The sequence below is a fragment of the Crinia signifera genome, chromosome 7 (genome assembly GCF_055691185.1).
Source record: "Crinia signifera chromosome 7, ASM5569118v1, whole genome shotgun sequence".
In the NCBI taxonomy this organism is placed as follows: domain Eukaryota; kingdom Metazoa; phylum Chordata; class Amphibia; order Anura; family Myobatrachidae; genus Crinia; species Crinia signifera.
In genome coordinates, this window is record NC_139223.1 from 65,864,176 (window position 1) to 65,886,338 (window position 22,163).

At 45.2% G+C, this 22,163-nt stretch overlaps 1 protein-coding gene across 1 annotated transcript in view; it reads left to right on the plus strand.

The window, feature by feature from the left end:
- Positions 1-3,808, plus strand: part of COQ7 (coenzyme Q7, hydroxylase) — a 9,117-nt gene extending 5,309 nt beyond the window's left edge. Inside the window, exons 3-6 of the mRNA XM_083153278.1 lie at positions 555-669; positions 742-881; positions 2,884-2,952; positions 3,320-3,808. Coding sequence (XP_083009404.1) covers positions 555-669; positions 742-881; positions 2,884-2,952; positions 3,320-3,397 — 402 coding nt within the window. The 3' untranslated portion in view covers positions 3,398-3,808. The remainder of the gene's footprint in view (positions 1-554; positions 670-741; positions 882-2,883; positions 2,953-3,319) is intronic.
- Positions 3,809-22,163: the final 18,355 nt, after the last annotated feature.

Below are 22,163 nucleotides of genomic sequence, written 5' to 3' on the forward strand. Positions count from 1 at the left end.
TCGAAGACTGGAGTTGGCTACCCCTGCAATAGACAATGCACCTGATATGTCGGTCGGATTTGCCTGATTAGATGACATATCGTCTAATGCTGGGGTAGCCAACCCTGGTCCTCGAGAGCTACCAACAGTGCATGTTTTGCAGGTCTCCTCACAGAATCACAAGTGAGCTAATTAGCTCTATCTGTGTATCTTTTAAAATGTGTCAGTGATTAATGAGTGCAGCTGTGCAGCAGCTAGGTTGTCTGGAAAATGTGAACTGTTGGTAGCTCTCGAGGGCTAGGGTTGGCTACCACTGGTCTAATGTGTACCCAGTTGAACACTGCACCTCACCTCTATAGGGGGAATTCAAGTGCTGTGCATGCCAATGCCCACTATATGGGCCTAATGGAGCATTTCAAGTGTTGCTCCGTTCAAATGCTCTCAGCCACCAGTGCTGACATTACTGTTATGTTTCTTTGTTTTAAAGTTTTGGTAACTTGTATAAACATAATAGTAACAATGTGATGACCATGTTGTAGTCATTTCCTCCATATAACGCAACGTTTCATTTACAGCATATGTGGGATCAGGAGAAAGAGCACTTGAAAAAGTTTAATGACCTAATGGTTTCACACCGCGTCCGGCCTACAGTGCTGCTGCCTTTTTGGAATGTGGCTGGGTTTTTATTAGGTAGGTTTCTGCATCACCATCGTTATCTGCATGTCATTATATCTATATACTCATATGTTGTACACTTGTCAGGGGCTGGGACAGCTCTGCTGGGGAAGAAGGGTGCCATGGCGTGTACAGTGGCAGTGGAGGAGTCTATATCTAACCATTACAACAATCAGATCAGAGCACTTATGGAGAGGGATCCTGAGAAGCATCGGGAAATACTACAGGTATTTATACTACATGGTCAGTGACACATTTCATGGTTATTGTACAGACTGACATCAGATCAAGCATTGCCGACAGATGGGTTTTACACCTGTGTGCGCTTACACATTGTGTGCACTTCAGGAGCAGTGTTTGCTGTTATACTTTCTGGGCAGATTGCAGAGAGTGTCCAATGTTCATACTGTAGTATTGTTTTAATTCAGGGAAATCATCAGCTGACTGACACATTGTAACCTGGAGCTACCACACAGCACTGGTGAATAATGGGGTGCCGTACGGCTCACCGACAGTCGGGATTCCGACAGTCATTACTCCGACGTTGGAATCCCGACTGCTCCCTCGTGGGGGTTCACGACCCCCATAAAGGGAGAATAAAATAGGTGGCGAGCGCAGCGAGCCCGCAAGGGGCTTCATTGCGCTCCCCCCGCTGTGCAGTCGGGATTCCGATGTCGGAGTAATGACTGTCGGAATCCCGACTATCGGAGTGTTATACCACACCTGAATAATGTGATACTACCTGATGCAGCCTTGTCACTCACATTAGCAATATTGTTCTGACCTGACTCCTGCAGGTCCTAGAAACCCTGTGTAGGACCAATATCAGATCAGTGAATGACAAAGACTCATAGGGGTATATTCAATGCTCTCTAGCGAGTTGTGACGACGAGCAGTGCTGATTGCTCGATGTCACAGCTCGCCAGTCAGTCTTCAACTGACCCCCCTGCACCCACCATTTCCACCTCTCTGGGTTTTTACAGCGAGGTAGAAACGGCGTGTGCGGCAGCCAAAAAGGGGAGGATTGTGGCTGAAGCAGGCTCCCTGCATTAGCCATGAACCTCGCCGCTTCGAGGGAATCCTCGCACTCCTCTGAGAGCGAGGATTCCCACAGAACGTTGAATCGGGTGATCGGCCGTTAAACGGTGAGAATGGACGAAAACAAGCCACCCTCGCCACAGACACCCCCTTGCTGGCAGCATGGAATACTGCCCATAGTCTGCACCTAAAATGGTTCATGTTACATAATACCCACCAAGCAGGTTACCCCTGGGAGCTTTTAGTCTTTGTGCACTCTTTCTCCTCATCGCCACATTTATTTGGCTGCTCCTCATTAGCACAATAAATATTGTATCATCTCATTGGTAGGTGAAATGTGACAGTGACTGCTCCTTTTTCTCTCTAATATTCTGGATACATAAGTGCATGTGTGTCTCACCGCAGCAGCTGGTTGTGCAGGAGTGATGTGATCCCTGCAATGGACGTGTCCTCATCTATCATTGCTGCAGTCGCGCCACATAGCCCCTCTCGCCACGTCAGCGACTAGGACACATCATTTGATGTATGATACTATATAGCTGTGTGTGACGTCAATTCGACACTGTATTAATTCCATTGCTACCTTTGGTAAACAGATGCAATAGTGTTGCACAGTGGTGTGAAATTGTAGGTCCCTGATAGCGGGTGCAGGTCAGGTGTTAGTTTAACACCTCCCCTTTAGAATGTAAGCACTCATGAGCAGGGCCCTCTTCCCTTATGTGTATTCCTTCTCTTACTTGATCCATCTTTCATGGCACCAAATCCTGCAGCTTCTGCCATGCTGTTACTTACAGTATTTCATGTACAGCATCAGTAGTTGGCTACATTCTTGGTATCTGCAGTCTCATTATTACACACTGATGGTGTAGCTTTTACTGCACGCCAGTGGAGGAGTAATGCATTGCTTTCAGGACATTCGCGTCAGATCAGAATCAGATGAGCAATATTTGTCACAGTTGGACAAATATAAATATATACAGTATATATTCAATAGTGATCTTATTTCGGGTGTGGTATAGGGTTCCGACAGCCGGGATCCCAACGTCGGGTAAATGACTGTCGGGACCGCGTCCGGCACCCCTTATTTCAATCTAATTTTCCAACATGCCCGATAATCATAATTCTAAATCAGTAATACATAATATTGCTTGGAACCCTGTTCTGCACGCCTGACCATTGCCTCCTCCATAGACTATAAAGAAGTTCCGGGATGATGAGATGGAGCACCATGACACAGGATTGGAGCACGATGCAGAGTTGGTAAGAGCTGACTTGTTTTGTGCTTCGCTCCTAACAGATTCTCCAGAAAACTCATCGGTCCTTTAAATGGGCCACTATAGATGTAAATGCAACCGAGTATATTTATTTGTGGATCTCCAATGCAAAACAGTCTTGGAATGTGACGGTGACTAGTGTAGGCACATTAGGTGATTGATACTTTATGGACTGGAGCCAGCAAGCCTTATCATGTGACAGCTATCTGTTGTGCTTCATAAGCTGAATATACCCCTCCAGCCAGCAGCCTTGGTCTCACTAAAGTTCAGACACTTGGAACAAATAATTTATTGTTTATGGAATGACTCAGATGAGTAAATGTCAAGGTAAAACTTTTCTGTCTTCCCCGCAGGCTCCAGGCTACTCTGTGCTGAAGGGTGTCATACAAGTGGGATGCCGAACAGCTGTGTATTTATCTGAACGCCTGTGAGAAAAGGACATTTTGTAATTTGGCAGAAAGGAATTTATGGGGCTTACGTCTTACGAAACCTTCTTTTTACAGTGCCTTGGCAAGCAATGAAATCTAACTCTCGACTGCTGTCTTCTAAATGCTCCCTAGGTGGCGCTGTGGCTTATTGGATGTGAAGAACTTGTACTACAAACGTACTGATAAGACGTTCTAGTGTGTAGGTTATGTATAAAGAGTGTGGAATGCAGCCTTTCAGCTCACCGGGAGCCAGCGATATCACGGAGGGATGATTTTATACAGCACTGTATTTCAAGGGCACATTTTAATCTTTGGCTTGCTTATGAAATGTGATGCTTTACATTATATATATCAGATGTAGATGTCAAACTGATATTTTACTAAGTAACATATGTATAAATATTGTCAGTGGAATTATTCTGTTGTCGTTTTTACTTCTGGAATCATCTAAGCTTAGTAAATGGTAAGGTAATTGTGGATTATCACGCATGCCATCGCATGCCATATATAGTGGCATGCGATTGGATGCGATTTTTGCCGGTTTTTACCAGTTTTTTTACAAAATTGCATGCGATTTGATCGCATGCGTTTTCTAACAGAAAAGCATCCAAATGCATTGAAATTAGTATTAAACATGTTCAATGGCCCCCAAATGTCATTTTTGAGGCTGTACCACCCCCACTATCAACGCGAGCGCAGCGAGCCCGCGAGGGGCGGCGGTACGCGTCCTATGACCTTTTAATACCCCCACTATCCACGTCGGCGTGGAGTTGAGAATAGAAAGTGTGGCGAGCCCGAAGCGTGGCGAGGGGACGCGGACACCTGTGAAGCCCGCGAGGGGACGCGGATACCTGTGAAGGTAACCGTGTCCCCTCGCTGCGCTCGCCACGCTTCGGGCTCGGTGGCTTGCTGCGCTCACCACGCTTTCTATTCTCAACTCCACGCCGACGTGGATAGTGGGGGTATGAAAAGGTCGTAGGACACGTACCGCCGCCCCTCGCGGGCTCGCCGCGCTTCGGGTTCGTGTTGATAGTGGGGGTGGTACAGCCTCAAAAATGACATTTGGGGGCCATTGAACATGTTTCATACTAATTTCAATGCATTTGGATGCTTTTCTGTTAAAAATCGCATGCGATGCGATTTTTTTCCCGTGCGATGGCCATCGTGGGAGCCGTGATACTCCACAAGTACCAATGGTAATTGCGGTTGTCTTTTCCTCACTTGGTTTTCTAAATAATATATATGCTGTTACCATGGGTGTGAATCAAAGGGTCGACAGTGCATAGTCTGAGAATGAATGGTCGACAGATGGAAAGTTCAACATGGCAATGGTCCACAGATGGGAAGGTCGACATTGCCTTTTTAAGTTTGTGTGTCCATGTCGACATAGACCCTCAAATTAGCGTAAAGCATAGGCTTGGTGTGCTCGCTCCACTGGCACTTTACTCAGCACACTTACCCATCCAAATTGTAGTTCGCGTGGATCGTAAATCAAGAATAAATCCAAAGAAAGACAAAAATTGTGTAAAATTCATGTTGACCTGGGGGCCTGGCCACGGCGTGCATGTGAGTAGATGCTCTCACCTGCTGCAATTATCCTGTCTACCCATCCTGTGATTGCTCACCGCTGCCTGGCCACCTGTGGTGTCAGGGGAAGACTCCTGGTTCGCTCCGGGTGCCTCAGAGGCAGGACAGCATCACCCCCTGCTGATAAATCCGTCCCACCGCAGCGCTGCTCCAGGGAAAGGATTAGGTGCCAGCGCCATTTTGCAGCTGCTCCCGCTTCAAGGGGACGCCGACTGCCAGAGCTCCCGGCTGTTCTGAATCCTATTCTGCCCGGCTGTGCATTTTGGTGGCCCCCCGCACTGCTGACTCCTTCTGTCACAGGGAGTTGCCGCATTCGGTTTCTGGTGCCTGGATTTGGCCCAGCCGAGTGGGGGAGAGGTCACGGCCATCTTAGTTGGGGCAGAATAATACTGCCGGCGCCGTCATCCTAGCCAGCAGTATAGATCTTCTGCACGGCTCTGTGGTGGGGGAGAGGGTGGGACCATCCTGGCCTGCTGGCACATAAGTGACTACCTTCTTTGTAAAAAATATTCCATCACAGTATACTACTATTAGCTTTTGTTCAGGCTGTCAATCTCCTTTACATATTTGGCAGTGTGCTAGCCACTGCTGTCTTCCTCTGTGGCCATTCTTCAGCTGAAGGAATATGGAATCGACTGTTCAACAAATATTACAAGCGATTTCCGCCTCTACCTCTAGACTGCTCCATTGGTTTGATATTATACAAGGAGCTATCCTGTCTTTTACCTATTCCTGAGCGGTGTGCTGAGGTTGCTGAGAGAGGTTTATCTACACCTATTGAACCTGCTGCCCTTATTACTATTATACCGGATCATATTCCGGATGCGTACTCCTCTATGGGTCTGCTGAAAACTGGGACTACTTGCTGTTCTCCGTCTGACTGCTCTGAGGTAGTTGTGCTCCACCTAAAAATCCCTTGTGCGCTACCGATGGAAATAACTAGATCCTGGACTTTGCTTAAATACTCTGATTGTTTTCCCGTTTCTCCTAGAAGGTCTAAAGATGTGGTTACTGTGAAAATGTAGCTTTTTCGTCTGATCGAGAGCTGGCCGGATTAATGATATATGCATTATAATAATTTGAGATGCCTGGACCTTATGTTATTTTCCTTACTCTGGCTTTCACTAATGTGATCAATCTCTACATTGTAATTTTGCTGACATGTCCTGGTTATACCTATTTATTGGCCACTGGGTCATTGCCCCACATAGTCTATTCTTCTGTTATCCGCACGGTGGGAGGGGGTAAGTTAGGTTTTTAGGCAATAGTTTAGCTAATATAGTAATGTTATATCCTATTTCTGATGCAGATTCAAATTGGTTTTAGCTAAAGGCCACTAATCTACTCCCTTCTATAGATATAGCTTTAGGGTGGTTAAAGTTATGGGGATCCAGGTATGTCCCAAGTTGGGGTTAGGTTATACAGGGTGGGGGGGTAATGTGGCGGTTTACTTTGGGTAATTTTGGGGGGTTGATTTACTTTGGGGTATGGGTTTTGGTTTTATTTTTCGATAGACTGCAGTACGTCTTTATTTATGATTCGGTGCAGTGTTATTTTATCTATCTTTACTATTAGTAGCTTATCTACTCTTCAATACACAGATGATCCTTACTCCTATACCTCGTTATATACATGACCTGCCCAACCTGGATGGCGCCTTCAGAGGGTGGATGGTTTGTTACTCTGCTGTTGTAGAGGTATTATATGTATCCATATTTGTATTTTCCTTTCACTCCATGTAGTTGCATATTATGATGGATGGCTTTGCACCGATTGGAATGTTACGTCTATCTTACACTATGTATGTTTATGCAAAATCTAATAAAAAATACTCAATCAAAAAAAAAACACATGTTGACCTTTTGTCAGTGTCGACCAAGTTCGTTTTAACCATGTCAACCTAGATACTGTCGATATATCAACAGGAACCAGTTACCATAACCTGGTGCAGGTATTTGCATTCACATTTGATTTAGTATTACTTCTCTGATAATTACAGTTAGGTGCCCATACACTTGTCCGATTTGGGCTGATTTCACCCGATGGGTCGGGATGAGAAATCAACCCAAATCTGAGGTTTTTGTTGTCCCGCACATGCATCGGAACTGAGCCGGTGGTGGGACCTGCTGCTCGTCTCGTGGGGGGATGGGGTTGCATGTGATACATCGCAATAGTGTACACTTTGGTGCAAATGTAATCAACATAGCACAAGTGCATGTCTATTGCAGACAGGACACTAATGTCACTGAAGGCTGGCGTCCCAATACGCTCCAGTGGTGCAACTCGCACACCTCCTCATCACCGATACTGTACACCATCTTTGAGTTCTACTCACCCACAAGCATCACCCACAGATTAAGACTGTACTTTCTTCCCCCCTTCCCACATCCACTGTCTCTATAGCCAAGCGGAAACCACTCATCTGAGTGGAAGCTTCACTATAGACGGTCCCCGGTGAACCACCTCAGGTTTCCCACCCCCATTTTTACCCCCACAGTCAAATAAAGCATCACTTTGTTTTGATACTTACAGACTCACGTGTTCATTTCATACCATTTGTGTACTTCAGATAAGTGCATTGCACTATTACCACAGGCACGCACCTACAGTCATATACGTCACGGGACCCTTGATACTGATATCTGTCATATCAAGCGTCCAAGAAGGAGAGCGCAGTGCCATCTTTTTCTTATCTGCATTATTTTCAGAGCCTGGACCACTCTGGTTCTGTAGCCCATTCGAACAAGGGTAATTCTAGCGCTAACCTTCCCATCTCTTATCGTATTACCCGAATGTATCAGGAGGGGATCGCAGCAGGAATCTCCAATCCCTGCTGCAATCCCTCCTGCACCGCCACCTATGTGGGATGTGAAGCTGCCCAATGTATCAACATCGGGCAGCTGTGTTTCGCACAATCTAAGATGGCGGCAGTCCATTGTATGTTAGAGAAAACTGATAACAAGAGAATCAGGTAGAGGCGCAGATTCTAGAGTTATGTTGCAAAAAAAGCTGCAGTACCTAAAAAAGGGGGGTGTCACTCCCCGACAAAAGTTAAACACAAAAAAGAAAAGGAAAACCTCCAATGGACTGCGCTAATTGAAAAACTGTGCATAAAATTAAAAGTAAATTATGAACAAATAAATTAATACTAGCAAGTACCTTTTCATAAAATGAAGAAATGGTTTAATTGAAAAATATATGTAAACTAAAATCAATTAGCAGCACATGTTAAAAAAAGGTTCAACACATATCTGAATTATTATATTTAGATGCATAAAAAATTAAGGGACTTTTTTTGCGCATAAGAAAAAATATAATGAATGAAGTGACTGAAAAAATGACTAAAAAATGTTGTCCATACGGTACTGTATTTAGGAGTCCAGCTGAATTAGAGGTAATTGTAAACCCAATTGGATCCGTTCCTATTTGTGCCTCAGTAGGAAAATGACCTGGATCATGGGAGAGGTTGTCCCAGTTGGAGTATGGCTCTCCTACTTTTTCTTAGTGCCAAATTGGTTGTAGACAAGATGCCAATCGTCTCCCTGTTTGGTTGCGAGGATGCAATCCAGAGGCTGGTCCGGTCACTTGGGGGATAAAGCAGCTGTTCTTCGTAATGTCAGGAAAGTCAGTCACTTGTAAAAAAAACACTGACGCGTTTCGCTTTATCATAGAGCTTTTTCAAGGTGTGGTCCATTGTAGCCTATGGGTTATGGATTGCATTGCGCATTTCGGAACCCTGTCCCTGCGAGCGGGGGACAATACATTCAGGTGATATGATCGCATTTTACAATGTGATCCTGGGCAGTAATATTCTGCCCTGATCACATTGTAAATGCGATCCTTGATAAATGGGCCGCTAAGCCATGAGTGTGCCCTGGGTACTTTAGACAAAGGGGCCTGGGGTAAGCACAGTGTGTATTGTGAGACCTGCACACGGGGCGATTTCAGGGCAATTTCAAAGTGATCTCAGTAGCCACTACATGGCTCCGTGTGTAGGAGCCAAAGCAATGTGTGGCCCCCGCACATCGCTATTGGCCGACGATAAATATCCAGTATGATGGCCAACTTTTGTTGGTGAATATCTAGGAACATCACATTGCCTGTAATCTACGATTGCAAATTAGACACTGACTGCTAACACGGAGGACGGATGTGCCGTCCCATTCAGCTGAATAAGATAGCATGACGCTATGTGTATCCATGGTAACCAACCAGTGTCCATCCATACTAGCAGGGAGAAACATCCACTGTCACCATGGAGAATAGTGGCATCGTACACGTAATCAAATTAATTAATATATAGAACAGGTGACGCGTTCCAGTTACGTAGGAGAGGTGGTGGTCATGAAAGACCAACCCCCGTAAGAGAGCTAATTAACATGACACACACTTGGAGCGGACGGGTCTTTGATAAACCCTGATTCGCTCAGATAGTTGATAGACACAAGTAGATACGTAACTATTAGCGGGGAGGTGCCGTCGAAACCGGAAGCACCTAACCTCTGCTAATTACAATGAAGTAGAAATAGAGGAGATGGGGCATTTACTGTACTCCTCACTGGTGATCAAGCCTGTGTACCAGGGAAACGCGCGTCCAGGGCCTGGGTGGCTGCTAAGAATGGATACTAAGACCACACAGGATGAATATGGCTCATTAGGAAGCTACTACAACAGAGTGATAACCTAAACTAACGTTTGAGAATTTGAGAAGGGATGTAACAATTATTTTTAAATTGCAATTGGGGATAACAGTAGTGAGATACAATATAACAATCTGTCTCCTTTTAAGACAGACTTAAACCCCGTACACACGGGGGAGATATATTGCTCAGTTTCTCCTTTTTATCAGTGACCAGAGATGGTCGATGATGAAAGGAAATCTCTGCCGGCGTTGCCGCAGAGGTAATCAGCTGGTCGCAGGAGCAAGCTCCTGCGGCAAGCGATTAGAACGGGGCTGAAAACGGGAGCGCACACTCCCATCACTGGCAATATGGTCGCCTGCGACCATATTTCCAGCGATTTCAGCCCCTATCGCCCCCGTGTGTACACAGCTTTAGTATTCCAACAACACCGTATCTATCTCCTATCACTAATTCTCACTAGGGGACTCTCATTGCAGCCAGGTCCATTTTGACCCCCTGCACTGGATCTTTCTAACAGGGGCAAAATCTGGCACTGGATCCAACAGCGGATCCCCATATCTTCTTTCTACTGCTCCCAATAAACCTCCACTTTAATTGCGCCCTCATCTGGACCGGTCACTGTCCCTGAGACACACGGCTGGACAGTAGGAACAATAATTGGAGGTGTGAGCAGTCTTTTATCTCAGTAATTCTTATATACAGTATATACAATTTTTTGCATCCCTCATTTCTTCTGTGATATTTCATATAGTGCAATATAGCATGCCACAGTTATAGTTTACCAATGCATTAAGCTATAGTACCTGTTTCCCATTAAGGATTATTTGAAAATTGTGGCTATCCATCTGAAGACAGCCACCCAGCCTTTTAAAAATCACACAATTTATATTTTATATTTTACATTTATTTTTGACACACAAAAATAATTATTCAGCATAATAAAAATACTCAGCTGAGTGAAATTAATGGTGATAAACTCCTCAATTGAGGTTATTGACTCTCGAAGCTGAAACAAAAAAAATTGTGATCAGTTATCATTATTCTTTACACATCACAATTAGTTTTTTTTAAATTTTTTCACTACTCACGTGTGCAACAAAACCATTATCTACAACCTTATTGTTCATTAGGGAGTGAAGGAGTATTGTAGTGCGTAGGAGTTTAGTTCTTGAATACCAAAACCAATTAAAATCAAATATTCCTTACTAAGCAGTGCCCCAACAAAGAGAGTCATCTTTTTCTTGTATAACGTGTATTGGGCCCACTAAAGGTTGACAGTGCTTATGTCGACACATGAAATAGTTCGACAAGGAGAAGGTCGACAGTCAAAAGGTCAACGTGATTGTTTCATGTTTTTTTCCAAAACAGCCGGTATTTTATACCCAACCATCCACTAGGGCGTGGAGGGAGAATAGAATAGTGTTCCGAGTCCATGCCTGAAGCGTGGCGTGTGGACGTGGTATACTGATACAGTGTCCATGTTGACTTACGCCGAAATGCAGGGGAAAAAAAGGTGAAAAACTCACGTCAACTTTCCCATGGTCAACCTATTGCTTGTGTCAACCTAAGCCCTGTCGACATGGTTGACCTAATGTATGTCGACCTTCATAGCGATGACCAATACCTGTATACAGGGCTGGCTCCACCACTAGGCAGCTTTAGGCATTTGCCTTGGGGCCCCGGCCACTGGAGGGCAGCACTTGGAAGCCGGTCTGCGGCGGCTGCACAATACACCCCCAGTGGAGCAAGGTGACAAGTTGAGTGGCGTCCGTACCCCACCCAACCCCTCCAAAAGCCAGTTGAGCCCCAGCGCTCAACCGCACCATGGGGGGGGGGTCGTGCTGCTGCCACTGACTTGCTCCGATGCCTGCACCCCGCCTCTCGTGGACCATGCGCTGGAGTAAGTCAGCGACGGCTAGGGCGATCTACCGCCCTCCCCGTGGTGCAGGTGAGCGGTGGGGTGGCCGCAACCCCTCCGTGGAGCAACTCTGCAGCAGCGGCATCTGCCCCTTTTCTGTGGAGCAGGTGAGCGGCGGGGCACTCCCCCTGCCTGGGGCACTGAGGTGCCTTGCTCCGGCCCTGCCTGTATACACACATTTGCTTGCAATTTCATAGAAAAATAATGCTTTGTTTGGTTATATTTTATTTGACATCGTAGAAGGAAGAATTCTACTTTAATTTTCTGAAATCCAAGGTCTTTTACAAAAAATGAGCTATCATTTGTGTGATTACTGTTGTCAAACTACTAATCTAGAATGTGACAGGCACAATAAGTGAGAAATGGGCTCAGCACAGGAGCGCGATCATCCTCACCAGAACAGGTAAATACACTTGTACCCTGTCCATTGAAAGTTATCACCACCTATGGTCCGATTCCTTCTTCATGACCGCTACAACACTTAACGCTTTCTGAAATGAGAAACATTTAACATACCCCTTTGCCATCTAATAGAAGTGAAAAGCCCAATATCAAAGCTGTAAGTCAGATTAACATAGCGATGACAGCTTTACAGCGTCTGCCACATTCAAAGGCAATGTACATGTCAGAGTGAAGCCGATGTACATGTTACTGTATTTTAGTCAGCCTGACCCTTCTACCTTCCCAAAATGACTTAACAGACCTCTCGTATGATGATAAAAATAGTCTCCCTTGATGTGATCACTATAATGGCTGAGGAATGTGCCAGTTGTCTGTTCACTTGTTTACAATAATAGTGATCCGGCTGCCAAGCATCAAACAGTTTCAAAGTATAAGATGAAGATTACCTGGATTGCGGGAAAGATTAGCAAAGTGCACTTTGATGTGAATGTATCTGTTACAGCAGATGCTATCAGAAAGAGTTAGCGAGTAAATTACAAAAGAATATTGCTTTTTATGTTTTATATAGATACTTAGTGGCGGTATAATAGTATCATGTTTTAAACCATTTTAAATTCCAGTTTATTTGGAAATATTTTGCTTTGAGCTAGTAATGCGATGGGTACAGACATCGCATACTGATCTCTTGTTATTACAAACAAAGTTACAACTGTGGTGCCAAGCAGTGCTGGTAGGGCACTTGAGATTTTTAACCCTTTGAGTGGCAACATTGCTGTGAAAGATGTGCTAAATATCCGCTAAGTATCTCAGCTTCGCTCACTGCGGCTGTCCTTTTTCTGGCACAATATTTAACAACACTGCTGAAAGATAGAGGAACGGGCCACAGTTAAGTTGCAAGTATAGTCAGAAAACTGAGGGAGAAACAGGTACATTTACAAAGGAGAAAGTCCTCACTGAACTCTCAAAACTGAAAGTGGATAAATCAATGGGACCAGATAGGATACTAAAAGAGCTTAAAGGGAAGCTGGTAAAACCAATAACATAATTATTCAACCAGTCACTAGCTACTGGAGTAATCCCAGAGGACTGGAAAACAGTGAATGTAGTCCCACTGCACAAAAGTGGAAGAAAGGAAGAGGCAAGCAACTATCGACCAGTGAGCCTTACATCAGTAGTAGGGACATTGATGGAAACACTCTTAAAACAAAGAGTTTTAGAATATCTCAAAACCAGCAATTTACAGGATCCAAAACAGCATGGGATTACTGGGGGAAGATCATGTCAAACAAATCTAATTGACTTTTTTGACTGGGTGATTAAAGTAATAGACCAAGGTGGGGCTGTAGATGTAGCTTATCTAGACTGTAAAGCTTATCTAGACTTATCTAGACTGTAAAGCTTTTGACACTGTCCCACATCGCAGACTATTAAATAAACTTGAAAGCTTGGGATTGGATTTTAAGATAGTTGAATGGATAAGAGCGTGGTTGCAGGACAGAAAACAGAGAGTTGTAGTAATCGGAGTACAGTCAAAGGAGGGAAAGGTGACAAGTGGGGTACCCCAGGGATCTGTACTTGGACCAGTGCCTTTTAATATCTTTATTAGTGATATTGAAAATGTAATTGAGGGTAAAATGTGCCTTTTTGCTGATGATACAAAGGTATGCAACAGGGTAGACACACCAGAAGGGGTAAAACAAAACAAATGATTGATGATCTAGGTAGATTAAAGGAATGGTCAATGGCATGGCAACTACAGTTTAATGCCAAAAAATGCAAAATCATGCACTTGGGTCTCAAAAATCCAAAGAATAAATATAGTATAAATGGCACTATAATGGAAACTACTGAGGAAGAGAGGGAACTAGGTGTCACTATTTCAGGGGAATTAAAGGCATGTAGGCAATGTAACAAAGCAATGAAGAAGGCAAGTCAGATGCTTGGTTGCATAGGGAGAGGTATCAGCAGTAGAAAGAAAGAAGTAATAATGCCATTGTATAGGTCATTGGTACGACCTCACCTAGAGTATTGTGTTCAGTTCTGGAGGCCAAATCTCCAGAAGGATATAAATACATTAGGGACTGTACAAAGAAGGGCAACTAAAATGGTGCATGGCCTACATCACAAAACGTATCAGGAAAGACTAAAATATCTTAATATGTATACTTTGGAGCAGAGAAGGGAAAGAGGGGACATGATAGAAACTTTCAAATACTGTATATCAAGGGCTTTAACAAGGTACAGGTGGGAGACATTATTCACAGGAAGAGGAGCAACAGAACACGAGGACATGCACTGAAACTAGAGGGAGGAAGATTCAGGGGAAATTTGAGGAAAAATTAGTTCACAGAAAGAGTATTAGATAAGTGGAATAGCCTCCCATCAGAGGTGGTAGAGGCAAATACAGTAGTACAATTTAAACATGCTTGGGATAGGCATATTGATATCCTTACAAAAAAATACGGATCAAATATGATTTGAGGTAACATGTTTAAAAAAGGGTCAGACTAGATGGGCCAAGTGGTTCTTATCTGCCGTCAAATTCTATGTTTCTATGAGAGTCTGTGCTACAGCAGCCTGTCCTCTCTCTCTCCCACTGCCTGGCTCTGTGCAACAGGGAAGGGGGAAGTGGACCCCGGGCCCCTCCATCAGACCCATACATGGGTAAAGAGTACCCTCCCCCTTTTCTCTTCTCATAGGCAACTCGCCCCACACATGTCTTACAGATGACCTTAGCCTAGAATCATCAGATCAGATCACATTATATGATATTGAGCAAAATAATGAGGTATTCTATGCTTCCCCTCTAACACTGCTACTGTATGCCAATTATGGATCACTACTGTGCTGCTTTGACCATCTAATAAAGGACCTAATTTAGACCAGATCGCAGGACAAATTTGTTCTTAAAATGGTCAAGGCAGGTGGGGTAGATGTAACGTGCAGAGAGAGTTAGATTTGGGGAATTATTTTGTTTTTGTGCAGGGTAAATACTAGCTGCTTTATTTTTACACTGCAATTTAGATTTCAGTTTGAACACCCCTCAACCAAATCTAACTCTCTCTGCACATGTTATATCTGCCCCACCTGCAATGCAACATGGCTTTCTGCATTTTGAGAACAAATTTGTCTTGCGGTCAGGTCTGAATTCAGCCTAAAGTGCCAGATTGTTATTCAGGACTGTGTTCCTACTCTTCTTGAAACTACCATACCAAGAAAAGAGTTGAAATTGATCAAGGGTAGTGCTTTTTAGACACACAACCTAAATCTGGCAACGAATAATAATTTTAATTTTTTTAATAGATTTTTGCATTTCAAGATGACCATGATAACATATGAGTAGCTTATCGTCTTAGGATGAATCACAATTATTAGGGTGATAACAACCCAATAAATAGTGCTCATTATGCAGAATAAATAACCTAAAATACAGGAGGTGTTTACGTCTTGTGAATTGACCTTTACGCAATGTATTGTGCGGGTTGGCCTATGATCTAATGACGTTGGCAAGTTACCGAATATAGCGGCTGAGATCGGAGGCTTCCATTCATTTGTTAGTTTTAAGCACTTCTAGTTAATGCCAACAGCTGCATTCTGTCGGGATCTCGTAAGCCAAGGAAGAATTATTGGCTTTGAGACAGTCACGCAGATGCTGGTAAACTTCTGCAAATGGCATTGACATTGCTACAGGTTGATTAGTGTTTCTTCTCAGCAGAATACAAAAGAATAAAGAAATAGTACTTGTTTAACTATTTAGCAATGATGTGGGAATATACAGCGAGAGAAGCGATAAAACGAAAAGAGTGGATTTTTCATTTTAACCCCTTTTCTCCTGTGACTATCTATGCTCCAGTGTAGTCAAGGATCTATACTGTATATGTAGGTTAAAACTTGTATGAATCAGTCATATTATATCTCATGAAAATCTAGGCAGGTCTGTAAAAATAATGGACCGTGGTAGCTATGGTATCTGGACGGTGGATCGATGGGTGGAGGTCAACCATACCATCTAGTTAGACGCTTATACTTCGTTGTCGGCATTTAGATAGACAGTGACGGGAGATCGACGGAAGGTAAGCAGCAATGGGAACCTGGTCGACAGACAGTAGTAAGTTTGACATGGGGTTTTCCATCTTTTTTGGTGCTGGTCCACTTGGTTCCTACTCTACTATCCAAGTGTGCATAGAGTAGGAATACAATAGTGTGCCGAGCATAGGGAGGCACCGTGCCTGATGTATGGCAAGCGCTGTGAGCCATGTGAGGGGACACTGTGAACATATAGTGTCCATGGGCACCCCACTGACATTCGGCACAAAAAAAAAGTCGGAAAACCTGTGTCGACCTTTCTACTGTCGACCAGGTTATCGTCTAGTGCTTACGATCTTCCGCCTCTGTCTATCTAAATGCGGACAACCAAGTATAGGTGTCTAACTAGACACCGTCAACCTCTAGTGGTCGACCATGGTATAGTCGACCTAAACATGGTCGATTTTGTTACCATAACCGGTAGCTATAAGTAATATCACATTTTTCAGGGACCCATAGGCGACTTGTTCCACACAGGTCTTGCACATGTCAACAAGAAAAAATAGAAATGATAGCAGCGCTACTAATATAGATATTATATATATATATATATATATATATATATATATATAGTGACGAAGCAGGCGGCACTCAGAGACGATATTAAAAGTGAAACCTCAACAGGTTTATTAACAGTGAGGCAACGTTTCGGGGCTGACCCCCTTTCTCAAGCCAACAAACAACAAGTGCATAACAGTGAAATAAAAGCAGAATAAATACCTTAACACACGCTGTTATGCACTTGTTGTTTGTTGGCTTGAGAAAGGGGGTCAGCCCCGAAACGTTGCCGCACTGTTAATAAACCTGTTGAGGTTTCACTTTTAATATCGTCTCTGAGTGCCGCCTGCTTCGTCACTATACATATGCTTCCATGCTTTGAGGAAGGCACCAGGGCCTAATTGGATTTATTCAGCAACGGGGAGTGCCGGTCCCGACGGATCCTATATATATATATATATATACTAGGTGATTCATCGCGCCCTACGGGCGCTCTTCACACCGTCGTAAGGGGCTGCGCCCCCTTAATATGTGAACGTTTGTATATGAGAAATATGGTTAGAATTGTATGAAAGATGCCCTGTATTGCAACTTAGGTGTCCGCGAATCGCGGGAGGGGGGGTCGCGGAGGGTGCCGCGAATTGCAGGAGGGGGGGTCGCGGGGGGTGCCACGAATTACAGGAGGGGGGGTTGTGGGGGGGTGGATGCTGCGAATCGCGGGAGGGTAGGGATTGCAGAGAATCGCGGGAGGGGGGTCGCAGGGTGGGTTGCCGCAAATTGCGGGAGGGGGGTTACGGGGGCGGGGGTTGCGGCGAATCATGGTAGGGGGGGTCGCGGGGGGTGTGCCGTGAATCACGGGAGGGGGGTCACGGGGTGGGGTGCCGAGAATCGCGGGGGGGGTGTGTGTGCCGTGAATCGCGGGAGTGGGGGTTGCGGGGGGGTGGGGGGGGGGTGTGACGTGAATCGCCACAAGAAAAAATCAACACAGAAAGGTCAACACATGTAAATGTTGACATAAGTGTGGCACTTCATTGGTGTCCATGTCGACACATGAGAATGAATATGAAAACATTCAAAAAATGAAAAAAAAAACTTCAAAAACTCATGTCAACCTTTTTCATTGTCGACCATAGCCATGTCAGTGTTTTCCATGTGCAATTTAATTCTGGAGCTGCCGCGAATCGCGGGGGGGTGCCGCGAATTGCGGGAGGGGGGGTCGCGGGGGTGGGTGCCGCGAATCGCGGGAGGGGGGGTTACGGGGCGGGGGTTGCGGCGAATCATGGGAGGGGGGGTCGCGGGGGTGTGCCGTGAATCACGGGAGGGGGGGTCACGGGGTGGGGTGCCGAGAATCGCGGGGGAGGTGTGTGTGTGCCGTGAATCGCGGGAGTGGGGGTTGCGGGGGGGGGGGGGTTGCGGGGGGGTGTGACGCGAATCGCCACAAGAAAAAATCAACACAGAAAGGTCAACACATGTAAATGTTGACATAAGTGTGGCACTTCATTGGTGTCCATGTCGACACATGAGAATGAATATGAAAACATTCAAAAAATGAAAAAAAAAACTTCAAAAACTCATGTCAACCTTTTTCATTGTCGACCATAGCCATGTCAGTGTTTTCCATGTGCAATTTAATTCTGGAGCTGCCGCGAATCACGGGGGGTGCCGCGAATTGCGGGAGGGGGGGGTCGCGGGGTTGGGTGCCGCGAATCGCGGGAGGGCGGGGTTCACAGGGGTTTCGGTGGGGGGTTGCCGCGAATTGCGGGAGGTGGGGGGTCACGGGGGGTGCCGCGAATCGCGGGGGGGGGGGTTGCGGGGGGGTGTGACGCGAATCGCCACAAGAAAAAATCAACACAGAAAGGTCAACACATGTAAATGTTGACATAAGTGTGCCACTTCATTGGTGTCCATGTTCACACATGACAATGAATATGAAAACATTCAAAAAATGAAATAAATCTTCAAAAACTCATGTCAACCTTTTTCATTGTCGACCATAGCCATGTCAGTGTTTTGCATGTGCCATTTAATCCTGGGGCTGCTGCGAATTGCGGGGGGGGGGGGGGGTGCTGCGAATCGCGGGAGGGGGGTCGCAGGGGGGGTGCCGCCAATCGTGCAAGGGGGGGTCGCGGGGGGGTTCTTTTTGCCGCGAATCGCGGGAGAGAGGTCGCGGGGGGGGGTGTTTTTTCCGCGAATCGGGGGGGGGGGGGTCACGGGGGAGGGTTTGCCGCGATTCGCGGGAGGGGGGGGTCGCGGGGTGGTGGTTATGCCGCGAATTGCGGGAGGGGTCGTGGGGGGGTTCTTTTTGCAGCGAATCGCGGGAGGGGGGGTCACGGGGGTGTTTTTGCTGCGAATCGCGGTAGGGGGGGTCGCGGGGGAGCGGGTGTTTTTGCCGCGAATCGCGGGAGGGGGGGCGCGCGGGGGGGGGGAGGTTTTGCCGCAAATCGCGGGAGGGGGGCGCTCACCTGGTGGCTGTGGAGTAGCAGTGCTGGGCAACATGGGAAGGCAGTGGGTGTCTGGCACTGTCTGTGGGCTCACTGGGCTGGTTCTCTGTCACATACCTCCCAACATGACCCTCTCCAGGAGGGACACAATGCTCTGTTTCTAGACTTCCCCTTAATGTATGATTGCCATCACCTGTTTTAAACAGGTTAATTTCTCAGAAAGGTGTTCAGCACAGATGAAGGCAATCACACATTAAGAGGAAAGTCCAGGAACAGAGCGTTATAGACACAGACACCCACTTTGAGTGACAGATGTAGCCAAATATATAGGAGATATATATATATATATATATAAACTTTACAAGTAAGCCTCACTGGCAGGTATAAGGGTAATGGAGCATCCAGGTTGTAAGGAGATTGTTGGATGAACAGGTAAGTGCACTTTACCATATGTTGCTGTAGTATTGCTTCACTACTAGGAGAATGTAGTTGAAGCCCCCAGGGGGGGGGGGGGGGGGGTACCAGAGTCCTCTCTAGTAACACAGTGTCCTAATGTGAAACCGCTGGAGGAAATGTGTCCTGCTGAACCCCAACTTTGGAACCAAGCGTCCTCTCTCAAGGGTGGCTGCACTTGTGGGCCACTTTTGAGAAAGCTACAGTAGGTAGTGAAACGCGTCAGAGTTACTGCCTCACTTCCAGGACCCGGTTATTTATACAATACTACAGCAACATATGGTAAAGTGCACTTACCTGTTCATCCAACAATCTCCTTACAACCTGGAAGCTCCATTACCCTTATACCTGCCAGTGTGGCTTACTTGTAAAGTTTTTTTGGTACTTATGTAATATCTGGGCTCCCGTTTTTCTTATGAGACCACGTCCCCTCACGGGGCTCGCCACGCTTCGGGCACGGTGGCTCGCTGTGCTCGCCACACTATATAAAATCAACTCCATGCGTAGTTGGATAGTAGGGGTATGAAAAAATGGGGTGCATTTAACATGGGAGCCCAGATAATACATTAGTACCGTTTTTTTATATACAGTATAGTTAGTATTTTACATAACAACTTTTAAGTGGGATGTTTTTGTCTATTTAGTAAAGTTTTGCATTTAATACTTACCCTGCTTTCCATGTTTTTTATTGTATTAGTAGCGCTGCTATATTTTCTATTTTTTTCTTTTTTACATTTCTTGTAGGAATTGAATCAGCTCGTATCACAAGCGCCTGAATTTATTCTTTATTGAATAAAATCCTGTTTTCTTCAGGTCTTGCACATGACCTTAGGCCAGGGGCGGATTTAGGGAGGAGGGCGCCCCTAGGCACAACAATAATGTTTACTAAGTAGGACGGTTTATAGGGGCAGTATCTGCATGTCCTATCCATTTACACTCTATTTAAGATGGAATATAGTACAGTACAGTGGATATTTAGCAGTTATTGGTACATTTTGGGCTGACGGTACTATCACAGGCATCCAAGTGCCACCCCCAAACATGTGCCGCCCCTAGGCCGGTGCCTCACGTGCCTAATGGGAAATTCGGCTCTGCCTTAGGCTAGAATCATCAGATCACATTATATGACAGTGATCACACAACCCAAACTGTATATTACACCATGGCTGGATAGAATAACCGCAGAGATGCATAACCTGCCAATCGTGGACATCCCAGGCAGCCTGCTGCCCACCTCTACATTGCTATGGCTAAGAAGACCGTCTCAGTCTATGCTACTGTCTGCGACACTACCTGCCACAGCCATTGGAATCTATTTACATGGGAAAAACACATACCTGCATGTAAATGTTGCTATGTCATACACCATACATATTTTATATATATTTAATTTGAGATGGCTAATCTAGCAGACCTAGTCTATTACAACCAATAGGTGAGTTTATGCAACAAGGCATTGCTGGGCATTATCCAATGATTTAATGACTTTAGTGTGATCTGGTCCTATTCCTAATTATAGACAAACATGCTCTGACTTTGACAGCGCCTTCACTGCCCGAACAGTAAAGGTGGCCATACACACGCAGATTTATCTGCAGATCTGTATGGTTGGAACAAAAACCTGGTTATGGATGAGAGCAAATGACAGTTGACCATTTGCTTGGAAATGATGGAAAACTGACAAACTGTCACTCATCCATAACCATGTTTTTGTTCCAACCAGCCAGATCTGAAGATAAATCTTACTAGTGTATGAGCACCTTAAAACTGCGCTAGAATGAATATAACCCTTCACTTGCACTATATAGAATGTATATAATGCTATTCATACTTATGTCCAGCAGAAAAATACACCAGCATTCTCTAATCAAAATCTAGGCAGGTTTGTGAAAGTAATGGACCGTGGTGGATATAGTATCTGGACCATGCCATGGTTGACCACTAGAGGTCGATGGTGTCTAGATGCTTATATTTGGCCATTGGCATTTAGATAGACAGTGATGGGAGATAGATGGAAGGTAAGCATCAACGGGAACCTGGTCGACAGACAGTATCAAGGTCGACACAGGTTTTTCGTCTTTTTTGGTACCGGTCCACTTGGTTCCTACTCTACTATGGTTGCCTTTGGGCCACATCTCCAATCAGTGGTGGAGCCTGTGGGTTGTGGACCCAGGTGCAAAAATATAGAAGGCAGAGTGTGACAGGGAAAAATGGTAGGTCACATGAAGAGAATGACAGGGGCAGCAGTGGGCCCCTTAGCACGTGCTGCACCAATGGTAGTTCTGTCTCTGTCTCCAATTCCAAAAACCCACAATTTAGTAAATACTGTATACCCCTAGGATTCCCAATGGGAGGTAAAAGATGCCATTAATTAGGTATAACATTTGATCCTTACCAGTGAGTCTTTCATTTGGCTAGTGATCATGCAGATTCCTTCATTTTGACATAGCATATTTAGGTACCAATAATATGTGCCATACAGCGATGTCCCGGTTCCCCATTTAGTGGCTTGTAATACCATTCGATGTGTGGCAAACCGATCTGCCGATCCCCAGACATTAATAACCTATGATCTATTGGGGAATCTGCAAAAACAGCTCCTGGGCTCGCAACACCTGGTCAATTTTTGGTTGTTTTTTGGCTAATTGAGGTTTTTTTTAACACGAGGCGTCGGGCAACATGAGGAATTGCCCCCATTCTACTATAGTACATCAGCCCAGTATGAATAGTATTGTTTATTG